Source organism: Onychostoma macrolepis, chromosome 13 (assembly GCF_012432095.1).
Source record: "Onychostoma macrolepis isolate SWU-2019 chromosome 13, ASM1243209v1, whole genome shotgun sequence".
In the NCBI taxonomy this organism is placed as follows: Eukaryota; Metazoa; Chordata; class Actinopteri; order Cypriniformes; family Cyprinidae; genus Onychostoma; species Onychostoma macrolepis.
Genome location: NC_081167.1, coordinates 19,460,235 through 19,482,459, shown reverse-complemented (window position 1 = coordinate 19,482,459; position 22,225 = coordinate 19,460,235). Strand labels below are relative to the sequence as shown.

At 34.0% G+C, this 22,225-nt stretch overlaps 4 protein-coding genes across 5 annotated transcripts in view; 2 read left to right on the top strand and 2 right to left on the bottom strand.

The window, feature by feature from the left end:
- The window catches only part of rassf4a (Ras association domain family member 4a), a 160,883-nt gene that overhangs the window by 129,412 nt on the left and 9,246 nt on the right, over positions 1-22,225 (top strand). Inside the window, exons 1-4 of one of the 2 annotated variants that reach the window (XM_058795721.1) lie at positions 11,104-11,231; positions 11,325-11,389; positions 18,018-18,095; positions 18,185-18,260. In XM_058795721.1, the coding sequence (XP_058651704.1) occupies positions 18,040-18,095; positions 18,185-18,260 (132 nt within the window). In that variant the 5' untranslated portion in view covers positions 11,104-11,231; positions 11,325-11,389; positions 18,018-18,039. Of the gene's footprint in view, positions 1-11,103; positions 11,232-11,324; positions 11,390-18,017; positions 18,096-18,184; positions 18,261-22,225 lie in introns of those variants that run through there. The other variant, XM_058795722.1, reaches the window with a different exon arrangement.
- tmem72 (transmembrane protein 72) lies at positions 3,942-9,534 on the top strand. The gene is given in 6 exon segments (XM_058795725.1): positions 3,942-4,273; positions 5,382-5,448; positions 7,198-7,269; positions 7,395-7,534; positions 8,135-8,404; positions 8,407-9,534. Coding segments are annotated over 6 exon segments (735 nt in total). The 5' UTR covers positions 3,942-4,203; the 3' UTR covers positions 8,523-9,534.
- On the bottom strand, positions 12,044-14,241 carry cxcl18a.1 (chemokine (C-X-C motif) ligand 18a, duplicate 1). The gene is made up of 4 exons (XM_058795728.1): positions 14,084-14,241; positions 13,842-13,974; positions 12,810-12,887; positions 12,044-12,282 (listed from the first exon to the last, which is right to left on the bottom strand). Exons 1-4 carry the CDS (start codon positions 14,154-14,156, stop codon positions 12,201-12,203), a joined length of 366 nt encoding a protein of 121 aa, XP_058651711.1. The 5' UTR covers positions 14,157-14,241; the 3' UTR covers positions 12,044-12,200.
- On the bottom strand, positions 14,819-17,960 carry LOC131552158 (C-X-C motif chemokine 9). Its single transcript, XM_058795727.1, has 4 exons — positions 16,978-17,960; positions 16,168-16,297; positions 15,987-16,073; positions 14,819-15,844 (listed from the first exon to the last, which is right to left on the bottom strand). Exons 1-4 carry the CDS (start codon positions 17,030-17,032, stop codon positions 15,748-15,750), a joined length of 369 nt encoding a protein of 122 aa, XP_058651710.1. The 5' UTR covers positions 17,033-17,960; the 3' UTR covers positions 14,819-15,747.

Here is a 22,225-nt window from a genome sequence, read left to right as displayed (position 1 = left end):
AGACAAAGTGTGTGACATGTGATCGTGTATAGCATAAAAAAATAGAAAAAAGGCATCAGTATTTTAGTGATCAGTCATCTTGATATTATTTACTTAAAGTACAAAACCTTCTGAAAAATGACCTTTTTCTTCACTTCATTTTGCAACAAAAGCAAAGGTCTTTCTGAATGCAGAGAAGTTTGATGTTGAACAAGAATACATCTCATGAGATGTTTACAAAGCAAGATAAAATTGCCATTGTAATCAAGATTAAATGTACCCCAGTAGGCCGTGATGAATAACAGCTCCATGGCAGAGATCTCATTATAGAATGGGAAACGAGGGGGAGTCCAGAAACACACATTAAACAATTTGGTTCATCTACAGCTGCATATTCTCTTATAACTTATTGTAAATCACCTCTTTTTTTAATCTAAATATCATATTTTAACTTAATTTCTACAAATCATGATTAAACCACTGCTTGCAAAACAGAGTTCTGACCTCTTGTTATTACAACAGCGGGTTGGGAAATTCCAACAGCTCACAGCGATCCCTCACATATGATTAACACAATTACACATTGGGCTGTCTGATGAAATGTTGTGTTATAACTGACTGCCATACCATGACACCTGATCAAGCTCATTAACACCATCGTCGCCATTAAATGATTTGCAGTAGATTTGCTGTAGAAAAGGTCTGTCAGCTGTGTGCCAGCAAGATAAATGGCTCTGTGTCATATGTGATGTTTGTACTTCACTAAAGATAAGATTTTTTCTTGTTGAGGTAAAGCAATATATCAAGTGCTGCAAAAGGCCATCAAATTTCATATATCATTCCCTATGGGAGTCATTCACACCCAGCATGTGTTTATGTATGAATGGGACAAATGAGTAAAAATCATTCCAAGGCCCATTAATGTGATGAACATGAATGTTTGGACTGCATGGTTTAGGGGTCACTTTGACTCAGCAGTGTATGTATTAGCCAGCAACCAGTCAGTCTTTACAGCATCACAGCTCAATGAGGTTCAGCTCTGACTAAAATAATTATTAAATGTCCTTGCAGACAGAACCCAGACATGTTGCAGCCATAGATACAAACCAAAACCTAAATGCAAGTATTTATGTATATTGATTTCTGGTTTAATGTTCTTTAGGAACAAGTAATTGATATTTATCTGTCGTGTTGTTGTTTTATTCTCGTTGTCATAACGGCATATGGTTGGCATGACATGAAAATTAATTTTGTTGATCTTATGGTGAATGATTCTTCCATGCATGCATTTTTTATTTTATTTATTTTTTTTGGACCTATGCTTAATCAAAATGTCAGAACTCAAATAACTTTTGAGTTTGTTTGTTTTTTAAACCAACCTTTCAGTTAATAATATTTTTTTTGTTTGTTTGTTTAAGATTTATTTAATTTCTCTATACATATTCTAAATAATTTATTATGGTACCAGACTCTATTTGCATTATTTAGTCTACAGTAACATGATATTTTCACTAGCTACAAATGTTGATATTTATTTTCTCTTGCATTGTTTATCATAGTCTAGCAATGAAGTTGTCAAAAGGTTAAAAGATGTTCCGGTTGTGCAGTTATTCTAAGACAATTTGTTGCATGCATGCATTTTATTGTACATGAATAACAACTCTGATTTGCTGTGAGCTTGAAAGATGCAAGTAGCACAAAGAGAGTCATAGCTAGAGATGCACTGAGTGGAAAAATTTACATTTGCATCTATTCATTTAGCAGACACATTCATCCAAAGCAACAAACAAATGACACAATCAACTCATTGCAAGAAAACAATACTACTATTATGCTGTCTTAACAAAATCAACATAATAAACTAGAGTAAACTAGGGTTAGGGCTTTTTCAACATCACAGAAGCCAATATTTCCAAATGTAACTCTTCTAGCTTTCAAACTACACCTCCCACAGTAAACTCAACACAGATCATCTGTCTATTCTGACTCAGGTTGCTATGTCTTTCCTAACTTATTGAACTTTCCCTTGGCAGATGATAAAAAAATCCCTCAAATGTCTGAGACATTGAAAATCTCTGACTGCAATTCTTGTGATTTTATGCTTTGTTATTATTTATTAGATGTTGTATTTTGTAAGGAGCCACATTCCATATATATGTGCAGAGGTTTGTTATAATACAGTTTTTGAGCTATTCAACTTGTTTTTAGTGGTCAGTGACTGTACATTCACAGCCTGAATCAAGAACGAAGCACAAAAATGCACACACATACCTGGAATTATATGCAGCTAATCTGGAAAACTGTTGATCCAGGCAGAAAACAAAGGTAGCCTTGTTCTAATGTTAGAGGATTTACATTTTTCCTCTTAGCAGGAGTCAACTTGGATATCAGAGTTGTAAATTAGAGCAGAACTCTTCAAGTGTTTGCCAAGATAGCCTATTTGACTCTGGACAGTATAAGATGTATAGTACATAATGTCTCCTCCAGGGCCTCAGTTAACTGAGAACTGAAGTCATTTCATCTGTTGCTCCCAGAGTCCCTTTTTTGTCCTCAGAATGTCCAGGTCACATAAACCCTAAGACTTTACATTTTACATCTGTGCTATTTTCCCAGTTACTCCCACATATCCCCTGTTATTTCTGCTTATTTATGAACATTCAGGATATGTTTTCTTAAAGGATGAGCTGGCCAGCGAGGTATATAATAACCTCAGAGACTCTGTGCAGAGGAAGTTATGATTTTGATTGTCTCTTTGATAGACCATGAATTTCCCTACAGTTGTGTTCAGTTATGTTGTAACGGCTGTCAAGTGTATATGCGCATTCCATGATATGGTGCATTTTGGTGTCCTGCAACTTACTTTTAAATCATTTTCATGTTAGATATTATAGATATATTTGATATTATGGTTATTTAACAGAAAATAATGTTTGATTTGTAAATAAATAAATAATTTCCTAACTTAACCCTATTTTCCATTCTGGTGTTGATTTGTTTGAATCATATGTTTTTTAGTTATTTGGTCTAGTTTTTCTATTTATTTTTATGTTTATTTTTAGAAAATAACAAAAGCACATAATAGTAATAATAATAACTAAATTATAAGGTGTTTAATAATAACATTTATAATAATTATAATAATTGTGTTAAAGAAAATATTAAAATACTATATTATTATTATTTAAAATATTCAACAGTTGTATATTCTAGTTATTGATATTTTTGGCACCCTGGTATTGTTATTTATCATTCTGTTCAGTTTTTTAAAATAGTAAGTATGATAATCGGTCAATGTATTAACCAAAAGAAAAAAAAGACATGCTGTTTCAAGTCATGCCAAAGTTATGTGGCTTGAAATCCTGGCAATACCGTAGTCACATGTGAACAGATTTAATTAGATGGACTCTTACCGTGTCATGCCGTCATGCGGGCGCATTGTGGTTCTAATCAATTGTGATCTGTTATGACTGAGAAAAGTCTGAACTTTGACACAGGTAACTAAAGACTGGAAGAGATGGTGTCTGTTCAGTGCGTTTGCTGGAGAATGATTAACATCTGTCTTGTGTCAGGATTGGACTATGAAAGTACTGCTGCTTTCTCCACCATTAATCATCCGGTTCAGGACAGGGCTTATCGAGCAGACGTTTGAGACTCCCTCCATGTACATTTACTTTGTAAAAACGCATCTGACCTTGGGCAAAGACATTTCTGATTAATTGGCTGATTGGCTGAAGGTAATTTAATTTGAATATGTCCCTCAGCAGCTGTAAAGGGATGGAGGATGGAATACCTCCTCATGAAGGTCACACTGCTCATAACTTGTAAGCGTCCTGCAACAGGCTTGTGAACAGAAGTGTGTGTGTGTGTGTGTGAGAGAGTCTTCCCTCAGGAAACATGCCTTATTTGTGCTCTATGCCAGTACCTATTCAGGTAATCTTTAACTGAAATGTTTTTTGTTGTTTGGTCCCCTCACCTTGAGTAGAGGTGGAATGCAGCAGGAACAAGCAGAGGGTGGTCAGTGTTTGGGTTTTAGTTTCTTTGTTAGGCTGATTACTAGGGTAAAATCTGCACTGGGACGCCCTCCTGTTTAGGCGAGGAGATTTCTAACCATGGCACTGCCGTCCTTGCACAAAGTTTTGACTTTTACTCGAAACTATTAATAAATGAACTATCAATAGAGAATCAACAAATGTTCTAAAGGAAAAAAACCTTTTGATTTTGGCCATGAAGAGCTCAGCTTTGTGGGTTATAGTGGAATGTGCCTGTAGAGTTCTTGGCATCTCGACTGCTGCAGGTAGGACTGCGTCTTTGCTGTTCTTTTTGTAGGCCATTGTTTCACTGACAGTGCTATACATAACCTTCAAATATAAAAATATATTTCATCAAGGAACATGCATTAGTAGTCATTGGAATGTTTTACCCTGTGATTGAAGTGTAGAATTCTAAAATGTGCATTTTGTGCTCATTACCCAGCATAACCTGCTTTAAAATGAGGAAAATTCAGGCTGATTTGTTCCATTGTTTAGGTAATGACTCATTTAATTTGAAATCGAGCATAAATGTATATGCAAATAAATAAATAAATAAATAATTAACAAAAAAATGCCATGAGCAGGGATATATAAATTAAATTCCTATGTCAAGTCCAACAATTATAACCACTGTTATGTTACTGCAATCATTCCCCAAATTAAAAAAAATAAAAATAAACAAATACCAAAAATAAATTAATTTAAAAAATGTTTAAGAGACTGTTCAAGTATTAGATCCACATTAACCCACAATGCTTAGCTTGTGAAATGTTTTTGCTTTCTTTATTGTTAATGTTGTAGAAATAAAATCACATTTTCAAGATGTAGATTAATATGAGCGACTTTGGTAAAACTAAAAGGTGTTAATAAATGATAAGAATACTAAGAGTAATACTGTTTAGTAATAAAAAAAAAAATGCTTTTGAAGTATTTAATTCACAAATCTCGAGTAAATATTTCAAATGCGCTTAAGGATTTCTCCAATTTGCCATAGACTTTGCATTGCACAGGGAACTGCACAATTCTCTCATATTGAATAACATGTATTTTATTCAGTTATATATTTATTTTTGGTTTGTACATTGTACGTTGTTTTCAAAACCAGCACAACAAAACTGATCTCAGGTTAATTTGCCCAGCAAGTGGTGTGTGGCAAATCTGACATCTAGTGGCCACAATAAAAATTGCATTCCAAAGGTTTTGCCTGCTATTCAACTGTTAAAAAGTATGTCTATAGATTATATTTAAAGCACAGTGATTATTATTTTGCAGTTAATTATACCATATGCTTCAGAATATTGATTTTATTTCTATTGATTATGATTTCTGCAGGTTAAGTTTAATGTGAGCGCTATGTGTTTGTTTTATCAGTGCTTTGTGCAGTGGGTGTAGAAACTCAGAGACAGGGGGAGTTCAACAGCTTGGCTGTCTATCTCCTGTGAGTATCAAAATGAGCCGCTGTGGGAGGCGTAGCACCTTGTTATTCACTCTCAGACAAAGAAGGTACAAAAGCAGTCACTGGGTAAGTACATTTTCAAAAGGTACATATTAGTACCTAAAGTGTATATATTAGTACCTAAATGGTATATAATAGTACCTGAGAGGTATACATGTTAGTACCTTTTGAAAGTGTACCACCCCAGTGACAGCTTTTTACTTTATTTTTCAAGAGTGTTCATATGAAAGTTCTCTGAAACATGCCTTCATGTCAGATGTTTTTTTTTTTTTACTTATTGTTTGATTTGATTTTTCCTGTAATGAGCAAATAAGCCACAGTGATTTTTTTTCCAGTTTACTATTCTGCATTTGCAATGAATGTACTAATAGTTTCTTCCCTCAGGCAATCCATCTCATGAACACTTGACAATAATTGTGGAACACACACTATTTATACACTTATACACTTATTTATCTAACACACATACTTAGTCTACATTTCAATTTGCACATAATATGCATGTACATACAAAACTGTCTATTGTCTGTACATACAATTGTCAATTTGTATATTGTTATTCCTTATTTACTTATTCTTATTCTATTCTATATTTTGTTCTGTCACTATCATTCTGTTGCACTGTGGAAGCTTCTGTCACGAAAACAAATTCCTCGTATGTGTAAACATACCTGGCAATAAAAGCTCATTCTGATTCTGATTCTAAAAATGTATTAATAGTAATAGTGTTAATAGTAATATTTGTTTTTGTTTTTATTTTAGGTAAATGCTTCAATTTTTTTTTTTTTTTTGTCTGTTTTTGTAATTTTTATGATCTTTTTCTAGTTATTTTAGTACTTCGACTTAAAATATAAATATAAATTTAAAGTTTTTAATTTCAGTTTCAAAGCATTTATTTCAAGTAACAAAAATGCTTTATGGCTTTACTGCCAATAATGGTTCAGGCACTTTTACAATTTAATTGTTAGAATCCACCTATTATGCACACACAATATTGGTATCTGGGTCAGTCCTAGTGTTGACTTTGGCCAGAGTTATCATTGTTTTTGACGCCACTTATAGGGTGGTGTAAGCATCCGAACAGAATCATTCTAAGTTAGTTACACAAACAAACAGGCAACGGCTCATCACCCGGAACACGGTCACTGAAGGCCACATTCATTCCATTTCTAACTATAGCAGGCAATACAGTAGCGCCTCTTGGGAATTACACACAGATGGAGGCAAATGGGCCTCTTGTCCCAAATTATCTGATCTTTCTGGGCTCACAGCCAAACAAGAGAGGTTCTGTATGAACAACGGGGAGATATTTCCATTGGGATTAAACATAAAGTGGCTGTTCACATGCATGAACACCAGAATACCATAAACAGCCAGGAAGTTTATGATCAAGTAACCTCTAAATGGTAATGAATATCTAATAAAAAGCAGTGATTAAAGTCAACATTAGTCCATGTTCACAGTCCATTTTACTTTATTGTGGCGAGAATTAGGATTTTAAATGAGAAAACTTGTAAGGTGGGAGTTCATTTTATTCTGATGAATTGATTAGACTGTGAAAAGTTGGAGTTACATTTGAAACCGAGAACGTTATGTATTAATAAAGTAAACCGAGTACATTTGGATTTCATTTGTTTCGTATGTTTGGGTATTTGTACTGTTTTTTTTTTACTAACAAACAGTTAGGTATTTTATAAACCACTGCTTTACTTCTGTTTGAATTCTCTACAGGCTCTCCTCGGTGGTGATCATGATTTTTGAAGTTGCCTATTTCATTGACGCTCTGTTGGCAATGTGCCTTCCGTATGTTCAATCAAATTATAAAAGAATCATATAATTGTTCTTATGTCATCATCTGTGGTATTATTGAGATTTTAATCAATGCATTATAATAATTCATATCTGTTTTTTTGTTTTTTTGCTTGGAGTTGTCCACCCACGTGGAAGATTTTCATTCTTTGGAAGAAGATGGCCAATGTTGGGGGTTTTCAGAAGTTTCTGTACTACACAATGATGTCTTTGATGTGTTTCCTGCATCCAGTGCTTGTATGGCATGCTGTAATACCAGGTGCTTCACTTTTTACATAAATGATATATTTAAAAAGTAAATAAATACATTTAACAAAATGATAAGCATTATTGTAAAACAATTTAAATAGGTAAATATCTACTTATTTCTGCTAATGAATACAATAGCATATAGATAAACTGGTAACACTTTACAATAAGGTTCATTAGTTAACAACATTAGTAAACATGAACTAAGAATGAACAATACTTCTTCATCATTTATTAATCTTTGTTAATGTTAATTTCAGCATTTACTAAAGCATTATTAAAATCACAAGTTGTGTTTGTTAACATTAGTTAATGCACTGTGAACTAACATGAATAAACAATGAACAACTGTATTTTCATTAACTAACATTAACAAAGATTAATAAATAGTGTAATAAATGCATTGTTTATTGTTTGTTTGTGTTAGTTAATACATTAACTAATGTTAACAAATGACACCTTATAGTAAAGTGTCACCGATAAACTTAAATCTATTCATTTGGACTTTGTGAGATCTATAAGAAGTATTATTTTTGAAAGATTTTGATTGGGAGTCATATAGTCTGTAAAGGTTAACATGAATTTAGAATCTTTGTCTGTTTCTTTGCAGGAATTATGCTGGTAGTGAGTGGATTCTTTAACTTCATACTGAGCAAAAAGAAAAAGTCAGATCCGCCTAAAGAGTCCACGTCGTCGTACAGAGACCCGGCTCTGTCTTCTGACTGTGTAACAGACAGGGAGGACGCTGAACACTCATTCTCTTTCTTCCACATCATTTCAGGCAAAAGAGCATCTTTTTTTCCTAGCAATAGCCGACTGCATGGCCCCACAGACAGGTCTCAGACAGTGAAGAATACCCAACGCAAGAACAGAAGAACAGACACGAAAATGTGCACTTCATTGAGAGTCTCAGACATAATGATACTGAACTGGAAGAATACCATGAAGTGGAACCAGAGGATACCACATCAGATAAAGCACCAATGATTAGACTGTAAACGTGAGAGATCATAGTGTTATAAATCATTTTAGGCATGAGGTGCTAGTTAAGACGTTATAAATACCTCTACTCAAAATCTGACCAATTATTCAAAGAATTAAAATTATTTTTCTTTATGTTCACTTATTTGTGTGATGGCAAAGCTGAATTTTCAGCAGCCATTACTCCAGTCTTCAGTGTCACATGATCCTTAAGAAATCATTCTAATATGGTGAATTGTTGCTCAAGTAACATTTATTATTATCAGTGTTGAAACATTGAAAATGTTGTTCTGTGCATTTTTGTGGAAACCATGGTTTTTTTTTTTTCACATGACTAATGGATAAAGTTTAAAAGAATAACATTTATTTGAAACAAATAGCATTTTTTTTAAAAACAATATAAAATGCTTTAATGTCCCTTTTGGTCAAATTTAATGCATCCTTGCTGAACAATGAACAAAAAATTATTTTTTTACATTTTTTTTTTTTTTTTTAACCAAATGGCAATCATCTCTATTGTAAAACAATCAGCAGCAGATCAAAAGCAAATACACTGTAAAAATATTGAGTAACCTAAAAAAAATCTTTATGTAGTGACATCTAAATTAGCTGGTTTTATTAAAGTGCAATGTAATATCACTGAATCAACCTGAATCATTTTTTTTAAATATATGCTCACAGTCTTTAACATCTTTCTTTTACAAGACTGAGCTCCTGAAACAACCTTTAAACACTGTCAGCCAAAGAGTTGCTTTTTATTCCAGTCTGTAACCTTAAGCCTGGATCTCCTGCATCCAGTCTCCATACGTCAATACAATTAAGAGAATCCATTCATCATACTGACCCAGACGAGAGGGTTTTCAGCCTAAAGACTGGACAGCAACCCCCCAGGCGTTATTCCTCTCCATTAACCTGTATAGATGACTTCAACATCCTGAATACTTGAGTATACTGCGTTCATGTGTGTTGTTCTTTGTGTGCTTCATGGAAAAATATTCAATTACACAGTAAATAAATTCTTTGCACTTATGTTGTGAGTCTAACCATGTTAATCAAATAGTTCCAGTGTTTTACTGGCATTTGCTAATGGAGAGTCGCGCACGGGCACTGTTCAAAAGAACTGGAGTGAAAAATCTATGAGCATCAGTGGGTCAGGCAATAATGCTTTCTGCACCAATAACGAGAATGACAGATGCAAATAAACCCAGTAAATCTTCCTTGATCTTCTTTGGCTTAAAAATGCCCCTAATAGCTCAAAATGATCTAATACAAAATGAAGACCCATAAGCCCTTGTACTTGGATGATGTAAATAGCTATACCTTAGAATTCACAAAAGTTTAACTCTTTCATTTTGTTGTTTTATATAGATGGGTCACTATTAAGATGATTAATGTTCCCTTTAGTGAACATTACTGTTCAATACTTTCCATTTGTCTCCACACAGATGAATAGAAGTGCAGTTTAATGTTTACTTCTGTGGGAAGTTAAGTTTATTCAATGTATGGTTGAGAGTCATAATTTCCTGTCCATATTTAACATTATAATATTATCATCTCTAAATTTAAGCCAATTCAAATGAAGTTGAAACAATGATATTTTAACACAAGTTTGCAGTCATTCTACTTGCAGTTAGCTAATCTTATCCAAAAATGAAACATATGTCATCATTTATTTACCCTCATGTTGTTCCTTTTTCTGAGGAACAGAAAAGAAGATATATATATATATATATATATATATATATATATATATATATATATATATATATATATATATATATTATTTTTTTTTTTTAACAACAGAAGTCAGTGGTCATCAAACTGTTTTGGTTACCAAGCACTATTCTTCAGTATATGGGAAAGTTTTGAACAACATAGGTATGAGTAAATGATGACAGAATTGACATTTTTTGGGTGAACTATCCCTTTAAATTCTCTGTGAAGTTCACACTGAAATATTTTGAGTATTTAAATAGGGTTTACAGTTTTAAGAATTCACTTTGTTTCTAAATTCATAAAAAGTTCCCTTATTTGGCAAGTGCCGTTGATATAATCATTTCCCTTTTAAAACAAATCTGTCTTCCCATGGGGGAAGTGTCTTGGCAGCTCAAAGCATCTACTTCCTCAAATATTTTATCCGACCTTTCGGTGTCATATTTTCCTAGATGGTATTCTCAGACTGAGCTCAAAACAGGAAGCTCATGTGCCTCAGTTGTCAGACTGAGAGAAACTATCTAGCGTTGCATTTATATGCGTACTTAAGTGTTAATCCTTACACATTTTATATTAGGCCTAACTGAAGCTTTAAATTATTCAAATCCTACAGCTTAATGAAGTTGTAATATGACAGGTGGACCGAATGCAATTTAACGGCAACCTTTCATTTGCAGCTTAATTGTCTCGTGGTTATCGCAAGACCATAGACGCATAAGACTAGTGATAATTATCTCACAGACATGCTAATAATGGTGTGAACGGTCCCGGCGTTTCCCAGGGCAACCGCAGAAGACTCCCGCCCACGGACGTCTCTGATTGGCTCCTGTACTCAGCGGAGTATAGGATTGGTTTACACAGCTGCCAGTTTTCTGAACGAGTAGCGTTATTTTGACCGTCTATTCCCCGAGGAAGCAGCAGGGTGAAGTGGAAGAGTGGAGTGGAAGATAAGACGTTGTGTCTTACAAAACAGCTGGGCTCCTTCTTACAAAGGAACGGCGTTTCATGAGATGGTAGGACAATATATGCAAGGAAACAGAAAAGATATGTTCTGCATTAATTATGGTTTCATTTGAGATGGGTTTTTTTTCTGAATAATTCTGCAGGTGAGCTGTACGTACTGCTGTCTTCTTTTGAAGGCTACCTAGGCTTCTTCTGAAACAGTTCTCAGGTGCGTGTCTTTATACAGCTGTCAAAACAAACTGTACTTTAGTGACAGGCAACATCTGCACCAGATGTGTCAGAATTGTGATATTTTCTGTATGTTTCATTTTCATAATGAAAGCAAATCAAAAATAGCCTATTTGAAATTATGTGTTTTGCCAGTGTCTTTCAAATCTGTCCAACTTCTGCAAAATAGTGACACAGAAATCCAGAAGTGGTTAAGGACTCTATGCCTGATATATTCCTGCAGCAGAGTCACAGCTGGTTTGCTGTTATTGACTGGGTGGGCAGAGGGGCTTCACGGTGTCTCTTCTTTATGCAGGTGGAGAGCATCTCTAGACATGACCCCTTGTTTTTAAATCAGTCTAATGCACAAGTGGGATTCTTTCTGGTAGACACAGTTTTTTTTTTCTCGAAAGGCGTTTCTTGCCATGAGACTAAAGTGGCATATTTAATAATTAATGAGAATGGTCATAGACAGAGGTGGGGTTAATTCATAGAATATTCAAATTCTTTTCCTTCACTGAATAGAAGGCTTTTGTTTATATTATTTAGGTGAATACAGATAATTTGTGTAAATTGTACTTTTAAAATTAAATGTCAAATGGCTTAATTTCAAATATGGACACAAAATAGACAGATAACACAAAGACCATGCAAAAACTTTTACAAGGTTTTATTAGAAAATAGCAGTACAAAAAATATACAAAACCATCTACATAATACATGTATCATTTATTTGTGCAAAATAAAGGACAAGCAGGATAAATGACAAAGACAAATAGTCTTTCTACACAGAAAAGGTAAAGATTGTTGAATTACAGCCTCTTGGGCTTTTTTGGTCCATTCTTCTTCTGGAGCTTCAGACAGATCTTCTTCCTCTGTGTATTGAATTTAATCCTGGACAATAGAACAGTGAAGGTGTTTAATTATTGGGGAGGCCCGCAAAGCTGAGCAAGCAAAAACACATGTTCTCAACCCTAAATCAATGCACTCCATTAATGGCAACGTAAACACTTAAAATTCTCTAGAGACCATATTTATCTTGACTCAAACATCTCTGAAAGCATCAGCAATTATATACAATTTGTAAAACGCAAGGCTTCTAGTGCTGCATATAACCAGTATTTTTATTTATGTTTTTTGTCAATATTTTATGTATTTGATTGTCAATATTGTTAATGTATTAATATGCAGTTATAGCTTTTGTAGCTATATGGTATGCAGAGAGGGGAGCTAGTAATCTTTAGAATAAGTATTTTTATGGTAGTATTTGCTTCTGCCACAGAGTGGCAGTGTTTTCACTTTATTCAAATAAAAACCTGTTTGAGGTTTTAAACTCATGAAAACTTGAGGTTTTTTAAATTAGTGTATATTAGAATCAAATCGTTTGCAGTATCATTAGAGGGAAACCGTTGTTGACATACCTTTTCCAGCATTTTTGCAGTTTTTTCCCCTGCTTGGAGTCTGGATTTAGACAAGCTTGTTTACCTGACAGCTGGAGTCTGTGGAGGAGAATAGCATGTTTTAAATGTGTGCAAATCACTGCAAGCAATAAGATACTGCAACATTTGATCTGAGGGATTTACTCATGACAAACTTCCAAACAAACTTCATTTGAAGTCTTAAATTAATTATACTTAAAATGAATTTAATCTTTGCATTGCTTCATTAATGCTTAGACTATTGGAAAAGTGTTTTTTTACTAAAACTTAAACCAGGTTAAGTGAGACATTTTAGTTTTTCATTTCATATTTGTTCCTTTTTCCTATTTCCTATCCAGCTGCATCTGTATTCACTAGATTTTGCCTTAAGAGAGCTCATATTTCCAGAGTTCAGTGGTATTATTTGTCTTATCATGCCCCCTCACACTTCATTTCAAATGAAACTAATCTGATGCAAAAATCAAAATGATCCCAACTCGGGATATGCCTCAACATGAGATATTGTGTAATGTCCTCACACACTGTTAACAATTACATGGATTGCAAAATGTTCAGGAGGGATATAATTGCATGTTAATTATTACAGATTTGCATCATGCACATTAAAAGGTCACATTAACTTACTTAATATATATATTTTTTAAAAGATGGTAAAACAATAATTGCATCTTTTCACGACAGGCAGTAATCACCAAGCATTTTCAGAAATGCAAAAGAGTAACATTGACATAAAAACACCTTTCGTGTTCCACATGAAAAAAAAAGGCATGAGGGCAATAGATGATGCCAGAATTTTAGTTTGAAGCAAAAGATCTGTGGAAGGTGCGACTCGATCAGAATTGCCAAATTTATACATGATTTCCGCAAAAGTATTTTAGACAAACACTTTTTACGACAATGTATCAAAGGTACATTTTTTCAGAAGCTGCACTTAAAATCCATTTGTTTCATAAATCTTATGTAGCACAACACATTCAGATTACCCTGAGTAGGAATGATGCTTTTTTTACTCACTTGATTTGAACCTTGTTGCAAAGAGGTTCTTTCTGTCTGATCGTGTAGTCTTTAATTTTTCTCCATTGCACTGAGTCAGTTTCCTCAACACATTCACATTTTTCTCGAAAGGATATTGCAGCGGTGCTGTTCTCTAAAAACACACCCAGAAACATAAAACCATGTGTCCCACGTCACCTCCATGACCAATATCTGACAAAAATCTATAAACTGTCCTAATAAGTATTTAAATGCTACTGTACCTGTGCTGAAGTGTAGGCAGGCTAAGATTAGGAGAAGCAGGCAGACGTTTGATTGCAGAGTCCTGAAAGCCATTTCTCCAAAGCTGTGTCATTCACAAGAATGTCTCTCGAGTGTGTTTGTCTTCTTGTTCTTCCTCACTTTCCCTCCTTAAAGCATTTCCTGTTTTGCCATATTAAGCAGGATCAGAGTCACATGATTTCAGGTAAATGAGAGGTGATTTCTCAACTACCTTGTGTATGCTGGTTTTGGGTCTGGAATGTTATTGTTCTGTCAGTGGTTATATTGTTCAGAAAGTTTTTACTTGATCATGTGCTTTTCTGTATCCATTTTAATTGTTCAAACTGAAGGGTTCACACACATTGAACCAATGAATACACAAAAAAATGCATTGAAATCAGATAACCATGTGCTTCACGTGGTATATTCTATTCTATTCTGTTCTTTTAAATGACTAAATCAAACTGACTGCGTTAGGTTATACCAAGTAATATTTAAGTGTTTAATAGTTCCTTAGCAATTGCATTGCATTTTTAACAGTATAGAATGTAACTTCTCCAGGCTTGGATTCTTGTGAAAACCCTGACATTAAGTTAAACCGTCAGCATTGTACTTTGTTTGCATTTGGGTATATTTTGGTATACAGTGCCCTCCAAAAGTATTGGAACAGTGAAGACAAAATTGCTCTGTTGGCTGTGGAGTCAAGACATTTACAAATATGATTAAAAGATGAATATGAGACAAAACTACAGAATGTCACATTTTATTATTGGGTGATTCAACACATAGATGTTTTACCAGCTAAGAAGTTCAGCACTTTTAGAGTTTCATCCTATCTGATGTGAACAGTTGCCTCACAGGTCTTTCTAAGTGATCAGCTGTGTCCTGTTGCATTAATTCTTCAGATATTAAAAGCAGGGAATGTGTCGTATCAGTTATTTCCATTACTTCTGCATTCTGAATCTTGCATTCGATGATGACACACACAAAACAGGATGAAGATGAGGGATATATATATATATATATATATATATATATATATATATATATATATATATTACATTTCATAGATTTCTATGTATAGAACCTCTGTAACATGATTTGACATCCAACTGTTAAATTTAAGACAAGAATTTAAGAATTGTATAGCAGAATTTAGTCCTTTGTAAACGGACATGAGAACACAAGAAAGTAGAGAAAAACACTGAAGTTCTCTTTTTTTGAGCTAGTTCATGTTTATTATATTAGTTTATATAAAAAAAAAAAAGCATTTTCTTTAAGTGATCACTAAACACACATGTATAAGAATATATACATTTATGAGAACAATAAGAATATATAAATGTATAAGAATTTATAAGAACATAAAGCTGTGTCTTCTGACTGGCCTGTACGTTAGACCTGCATAGCAGGGCTCTGCTCATCCCTGTATAACATGTCAAGGTTAAATGCTGTCACTGTTGTAACATGTCTTCATTGTATGCCGTCCCTTGGCCTCCATACACATGTGCACTCCTCTGAATTCAGCCTTTTCTTATGTCCTTGGCTTGTTTATTGCATATGAATGTACTGCATGCAGCGCTAAAGCACTTTGCACAAGCTTTGAAGAGTATTCTCTCCTGTGGATCTCTTATGTTCTTTGCCTCAGTGTCTTTAGTATTTGAGGTCAAGACGTGACCTTCCCGGATTTAACCTGCTTCCTGTTTCTTCGCCTTGGCTTTTGATTTTGTCGGCGTATGCATTTTTTGCTATCCTTTTGCATGCTGAAAAAACAAACAAACAAACAGTAGAATCAAGCTCAGCAGATTAATCCACCATCATATTTGGAGATGTTTGGAGAGAGTGATTTTTGGATACGCTGTGCTGTAGTTTAGAGACTCATTCAGCAATAAAACACTCTCTTACCTTCGCCAACATTTCAGCAGTCTTTTGCCTTGGGGACCATTTGGACTGAGACACACGAGACTATTATTCTTCTGCTGCTGTGTGACTCTAATGAAAAATACAGAGAATAATAGCACATGTAAACCCAATTCTGCATGTACATTTAGAATCTTATGAAGTAAAATGTATGTGAACTACTTACATGATCTCATCCTGTAAACAGTTAGGTCCTTTTAGAGTGACTTTGAAATCTGAAAATGGTCCCTTAACTCTTTGTTTGACCTGTGGACACTGACAGGTCTTTGGAATATATTGACTCTCCACCACTTGGACTGCATTTAGGAAAATAGAAAAAGTGAAATTATTAAACAGCCATGATATATCAAACAATTTCAGAGTCAGTAAGATTTTTGTACACTGTAAAAAGTGATAAGTTGACTTAACTCAAAAAAATTTAGGAAACCCGTTGCCTTAAAAATATTAAGTAAATAATAATAATAAAAAGTTAAGTGAACTTGACAATTCACTTAACTTATTTTTTAAATTATCATTTACAAAATTTTTAAGGCAACAGGTTTCCTCAATTTTTTTAAGTTAAGTTAACTTATCACTTTTTACAGTGTACTTTTTAAAAGAAATTAACTGACGACTGGAGTAATGAAAATTCAGATTTGCCATCGCAGGAATAAATTGCATTAAAAAAGTAATTTTAAATTGTAAAATATTTAACAATATTACTGTTTTACTGTATTTTGATCAATTATATTAAGACTTGGTGAGCATAAAAGACTTCAAAAGCATTAAAAATGTTTCGAAAGATAGTTTATAATTAAAACATCTAAATTATTATTCTGATCAAAGTCATTTATAGGCTAGTTAAACTTGTACAGCTAGTTTCGCAGAGATGTAAGATTTAATTACGTATAATTTTGCCAACTCTGTTATAACCCAACAGGTGCTCAGTTACTCTTTTATTTCAGTTACTGTAGTTCATCTGTTCTGATACACTCACCTGTTAGAAGGATGCTGAGGGTGAAAGCCAGCAAAACATACACTGTCAGCGTCATGATGAAAATGTTTCTGAGTGTAAGTGCTCTGTGGCCTGCTATCGTTTTATAGTCCTATGAGGGACTTCCCAGCTCTTGTGCCACTCCTGGAAATTCCAGTGCTTTGTCACTACTCCCACGGCCATCAAGCCATTTGAGCACAGATAATAAGAGAGGCATTTCCAAAAGCCCACTACTGCAGGAATCTTTAAAAAACTTGGTCACATGTATATTATGCAGGCTATGAGCAATTCCTTATTCACATCTGACACAAAAATGTAAATCCTGTCATGATTTCCTCACCCTCATGTCATCTCAAACCTGTATGCTGTTATTTTTCATTGTTAAAAGACTATATATATAGTTTAATATATGGAACAGACTGAAATTCATTTTCACAGAAGACAGAAAATATTCCTATCCTAAAATGGAATCTCATTTGCATCTGTGCCAGATTAAAAAGTGCAAAGTCAACGTCTCAAACCAGCCACTAATTCTAATTCTAATTATATATGGTGTGAAAAAATAAATAATGATTATATCTATAATAATTAAATGATTAATTAATAATTAATTAATTAATTAAAGTCATACGGGCTAGTTTTATGGTGCTTTTTTTCTCTTTTGGAGCTTGTCAGATGCATTTACTATGATTTGTATTAATCTGGAAAACAGCTGTGTGAAGAATTTTCAAACCGTTTCCACTGAAGAATGTATTACTATTCTGTGACCTCTCAGAAGGTCTGAAAACATGCCATGGCAAGCCTTATGGCTAGATTACTGTAGGACCATGTGATTTCCTCATATTCCTGTGATTACTTTCACTTGGTCCTCCTGCACAAGATTCATGATGACATTAATGGTTCATTTGGATTATGAGTATTTTTGAAATCACATAACACAAGGTATTATTCACTGTTAATCACTCACTTGTTCTTGACATTATTAACTTTGTCTCTTTCTCCTTGCTTTCTTTCCCATTGGCTTGCTTATCTCTATCTGAAAGCCTTTCTATTAGGGACCCCACTATGGATCCTGACAAGACCTCCTATGTGAGGCTGAATGAGGAGAAAGTAATTGCAAAGTAAGATTTCCACTTGTGATACTCACTGAACATTAGAAACATGCCCTCTAACTAAAAGCCCTTGTTGTTAAATCATGTCCCTTTTTCAGGTCTGATATTTTGTCCCTTCTAAAAACGTACAACTGCTATCACGAGGGAAAAAGCTTCCAGCTTCGGATTCGTGAGGTATGTTACATCAGAAAAAGTGAAACTGCAGACATAAATCAAATCTTTTGTTTCCTGGTTAGTGATTAATAGATCTAATCAGACCAAGTGTTGAGTCAGAGTGTGTAAAACAGCAAAACAAAAAGATTATTGTCTCATTATATATGTGGGACGCTGGAGTAAATCTAATAGTGCGGTATTCTTAAAAATGCTGGTTAAATTTGCCTAGATGACACGTGATTGGCTGCATCTTTATGCAAAACATTATTATATTTATATATTATAATAATTCTTTGTGATTTTATATATTATATATATATTTACATATACTGTATATAAATATAGCTTTAAAAAAATGGATTTATGTATCTATTGGTGAATGATACCAAAAAACAGAGCTGGTTAGATTACTTTTGTAATCTGTTACTGATTCCAAATTACATGACAAAATAGTTAGTTACATAGTTATTGTAGTTAGTTACATAATCCATTACATTACACATTTTCGGTAATATAATCATAATACTTTTTTATTTCTTTCAGATTACTTTTGACCTAACTTGCTTATCACTTATTTATGTAAACAAGAACTCATGTGAATTTGTGCATTTTAATATGTTTGAAAGACAAAAGCCTTCCAAAGACAAAGTAATACATGATTAACTAACCCTCTGTGTGTTCATCCATAATTGACGTAATGTTGAAATGCTAAGAAAACACTTAAGACTGAAAGGATTTCTTTAAATCCAGTGGCTGGCTGCTTCTGTGATCTCTAAATTTTCTGTGTAATTACAGCCACCCGTCTAGTGACTGATCTTTGTGTGAATGTCCGCAGAAGACTAGAAGACTTTCTGAATGTATATAAGCGGTAGGCTATTTTAGAAAGGAAAATTTAAAAGATGAAAAGAAGAATTAGGGAGAATCAATAAATTATGAATAATTTATTGCTATTAAGTGAATAATATGTAATCATGTAATCAACAAAAAAGTAGCTAGTCTGAGTCCAAGTATTTTAAAATGTAACTTCATATAATTACAAGTACCTAATTTTTGGAATATGATTACTTAATCCATATTAAATGTAATCACTTACTACCCAGCTCTGTTTATGAATCATTATTTCTGAGTGAAAACACAGATATATGTACATGCATGGCTAGTGAGCAAGTCTCTTTATCCGTTTTCACACTGATGGCCCTTCCAAGGTCACTAAACTAAACTATCTACAAATGATTTATAATCTGTTTCTGTCAGTGAACATGACCGAGAGTACAAACAAGCCCCTAATTATTTTCAATTTGATCTCGACAAGTAACTTACCAAGTGTTTATAATAGGACATCTGTGTGATCTGTCAGCAGACAGGACACAGTCTGTCACATTGTTATGATCTGTTTGATCTGTTACAGTCACTGTGAAATCCCTGCAGGCTGCTTGTACTTTTAGAACGAGTTTGGTCAAAAGTTTAACCTCAGTATGATACTGAAAGTAAAGAGATTTTCCACTGTTCAGACAAAGACAGTGACTAAAATAACTTATTTGTCATTGTGGGTGTGACTATGCATAATATATTACACTTTTTGCAACTAAATGTCATTAATGGAACAGGAAGTGCTTTATATTATGTACATAATACATACTGAAAGACCATCAAATTGGATGCTTTTATTGGGTGTGTTTTACAGTATGTGCCTCTGGTTGTCTTTTATTTGTCTCAGTGTGAGTGAATGGTTTACTTTAAAATCTTATGTGACTGAATGACGAGAGTTCATGCTCAAATATTTCTACAGCTTACGGTTGCACATCTTTTTTTATTTTTTTATTATTAAAATGTTGAATCAGAATAATTTACATTTGGCAAAGTTCTAATCTAAATGATGAAATGCCTGTGATGACAAACCTGTTTCGTAGCTCCACTGAGTTGAGGGCATTCCAGTTTTTTTTTTATTTTATTTTTTATTCAAGATTATCACATGAGGCTGAGTTAGAAAAGAAAGAAAGAAAAAGAAAGAAAGAGAGAGTGAAAGGGGTGGGGGTGGGGGTAGGGGCAGATAAATACAGACTGATGAAAGACACAGTAAGATAAAGTCTAAAGGTTCATGGGAAAGTGAAAGTGCTGAAAGGAAATGAGTAACTGATAGATTGCAGGGTCCTAGGAAAAATAAGCAAGTATTCATGTAGCAAGGGTTGTCATGCTCCGAGTCCCGTGATGATAGTGTACTTCTTATAAACTAGCTACTTTCTGAGTAGAAGCCCTGGCACTATGTTACACCTGTGTCTATTAATGTGACAACAGGTCTACAAAGGTAAGCCCAGATAAAAAGTGACTATATCTTTAGAGAATATTGTTTTATTCAAGATCAGCACAGGTTTTTGAAGACATCCACTTAAAATCAATTTTTAAAAGTTTAGGAGATTGTCTGAGATAGTCAGGTTCAATTTTATTTAATTAATAAGGCAAAATAAACCTTTTTTGAGCATGTTGTTGTGAGAAGACCTAATTGAACCGACGAGCAATTATTGATTTCTGGTAAGTTCTGTGTATTATGATAAAATACAATGAATAAAATGAAGATGATTTACCAGAGTCAGATTTATGTTTGAGGACTTTGATAGATTACTTTTTCCCTTCTCAAGTTCCTTTCACGTAACTTGAAGACTTTCAACTTGGTCCACGGATAGCCGTGTAATTGGCATTGAAGTAAATTTATCTAGTTTAACCAGCCTAATCTACTGTTTATAAACGCTCCATCTAAATGTTATTGTAAGGAAACACTTCAGTGCAAGATGACATTTCGATCATATTCCTTCTTGGTGTTGTTTAGTCTTTAGTTTTGAGAAATGAGAGATTAGTCTCAGATTCCACAGAATGCAGTGACCACCCACAATCTATTCGCTGAGCTTATTGTACGTTGCACACAAAAATGCGTCTTTACACAACTTGCAGAAGTCAAGGTGCACCAATTCTGGAAACATGTTTACACAAGTTTACACTTAAGGAAAAACGAATCACTGGAACTGACATTTCTCCAGGTTGTGTCACATCTTTGAAAGATTATTTTTTGAGTAACAAGTAGGTCTTTAAGCTAAATAATGAAAATTCCACTTTTGTAAGCAATTTCTGTGAAATAACCTGTACTTTGGCTACTACATCCCTGCTGGAAAAAAACTAAACAAAAGCAAAAAAACTCAGCTAAAATCAGCCTAAGATGGTTGGCTGGTGTTAGCTAGTCATCCAGTCTGGTTATAGCTGGTTAGCAGGCTGGTTTTAGTGGGGTTTTGACCACTTCTTTTGCTGGTCAGGCTGGTAGACCAGCTGACCAACCAGCTTGGCCAGGATGGGAGATCAGGTAAAACCAGCTAAGACCAGCCTCAGGCAGGTTTTAACTGTTTTTTTTTTCCAGCAGGGTTATAAACAGACAGAAACTCATGTCTACACGTATTTTCGACTGTTTTTACTTTGCTTTCTGTACAGTCGGTCATGGACTTGCTGCGTAATTATTTTATTAATCATTATATCTGTTAATGAGTTTTTCATGTTGGTATTATTGTGACGGATCTGGGTGGAAAACACTAGAGGTCACTAAAATGAAATAAACATCTACTATTCTGCATTACTTATTGTAACATTTTTATGATTCATGGTGATACCACAAAAGAAAACACTTTTCTTACCATAATGTTTCCTCCTTGTCCTCAGGCAGCAGGTCAGAATCAGAGCGTTCATTGAGCGCCCTCTGTTGATTGTATTTAGACAATGCTGTAAAATGACATTGCGGCCAACAGAGGTCGCCCTTAGCTTCGGAACTGAACTTAATAAGATAGTTCACCAAAAAAAAAATTTCTGATCATTTACTTTCTCTCACGTTGTTCCAAACCCGTACGAAATTCTTTCTTGTGCTGAACACAAAAGAAGATATTTTGAAGAATGTAATTGAGTAAATGATGGCAGAAGTTTATTTTTGGTGACTCTCATATCTCTCACAA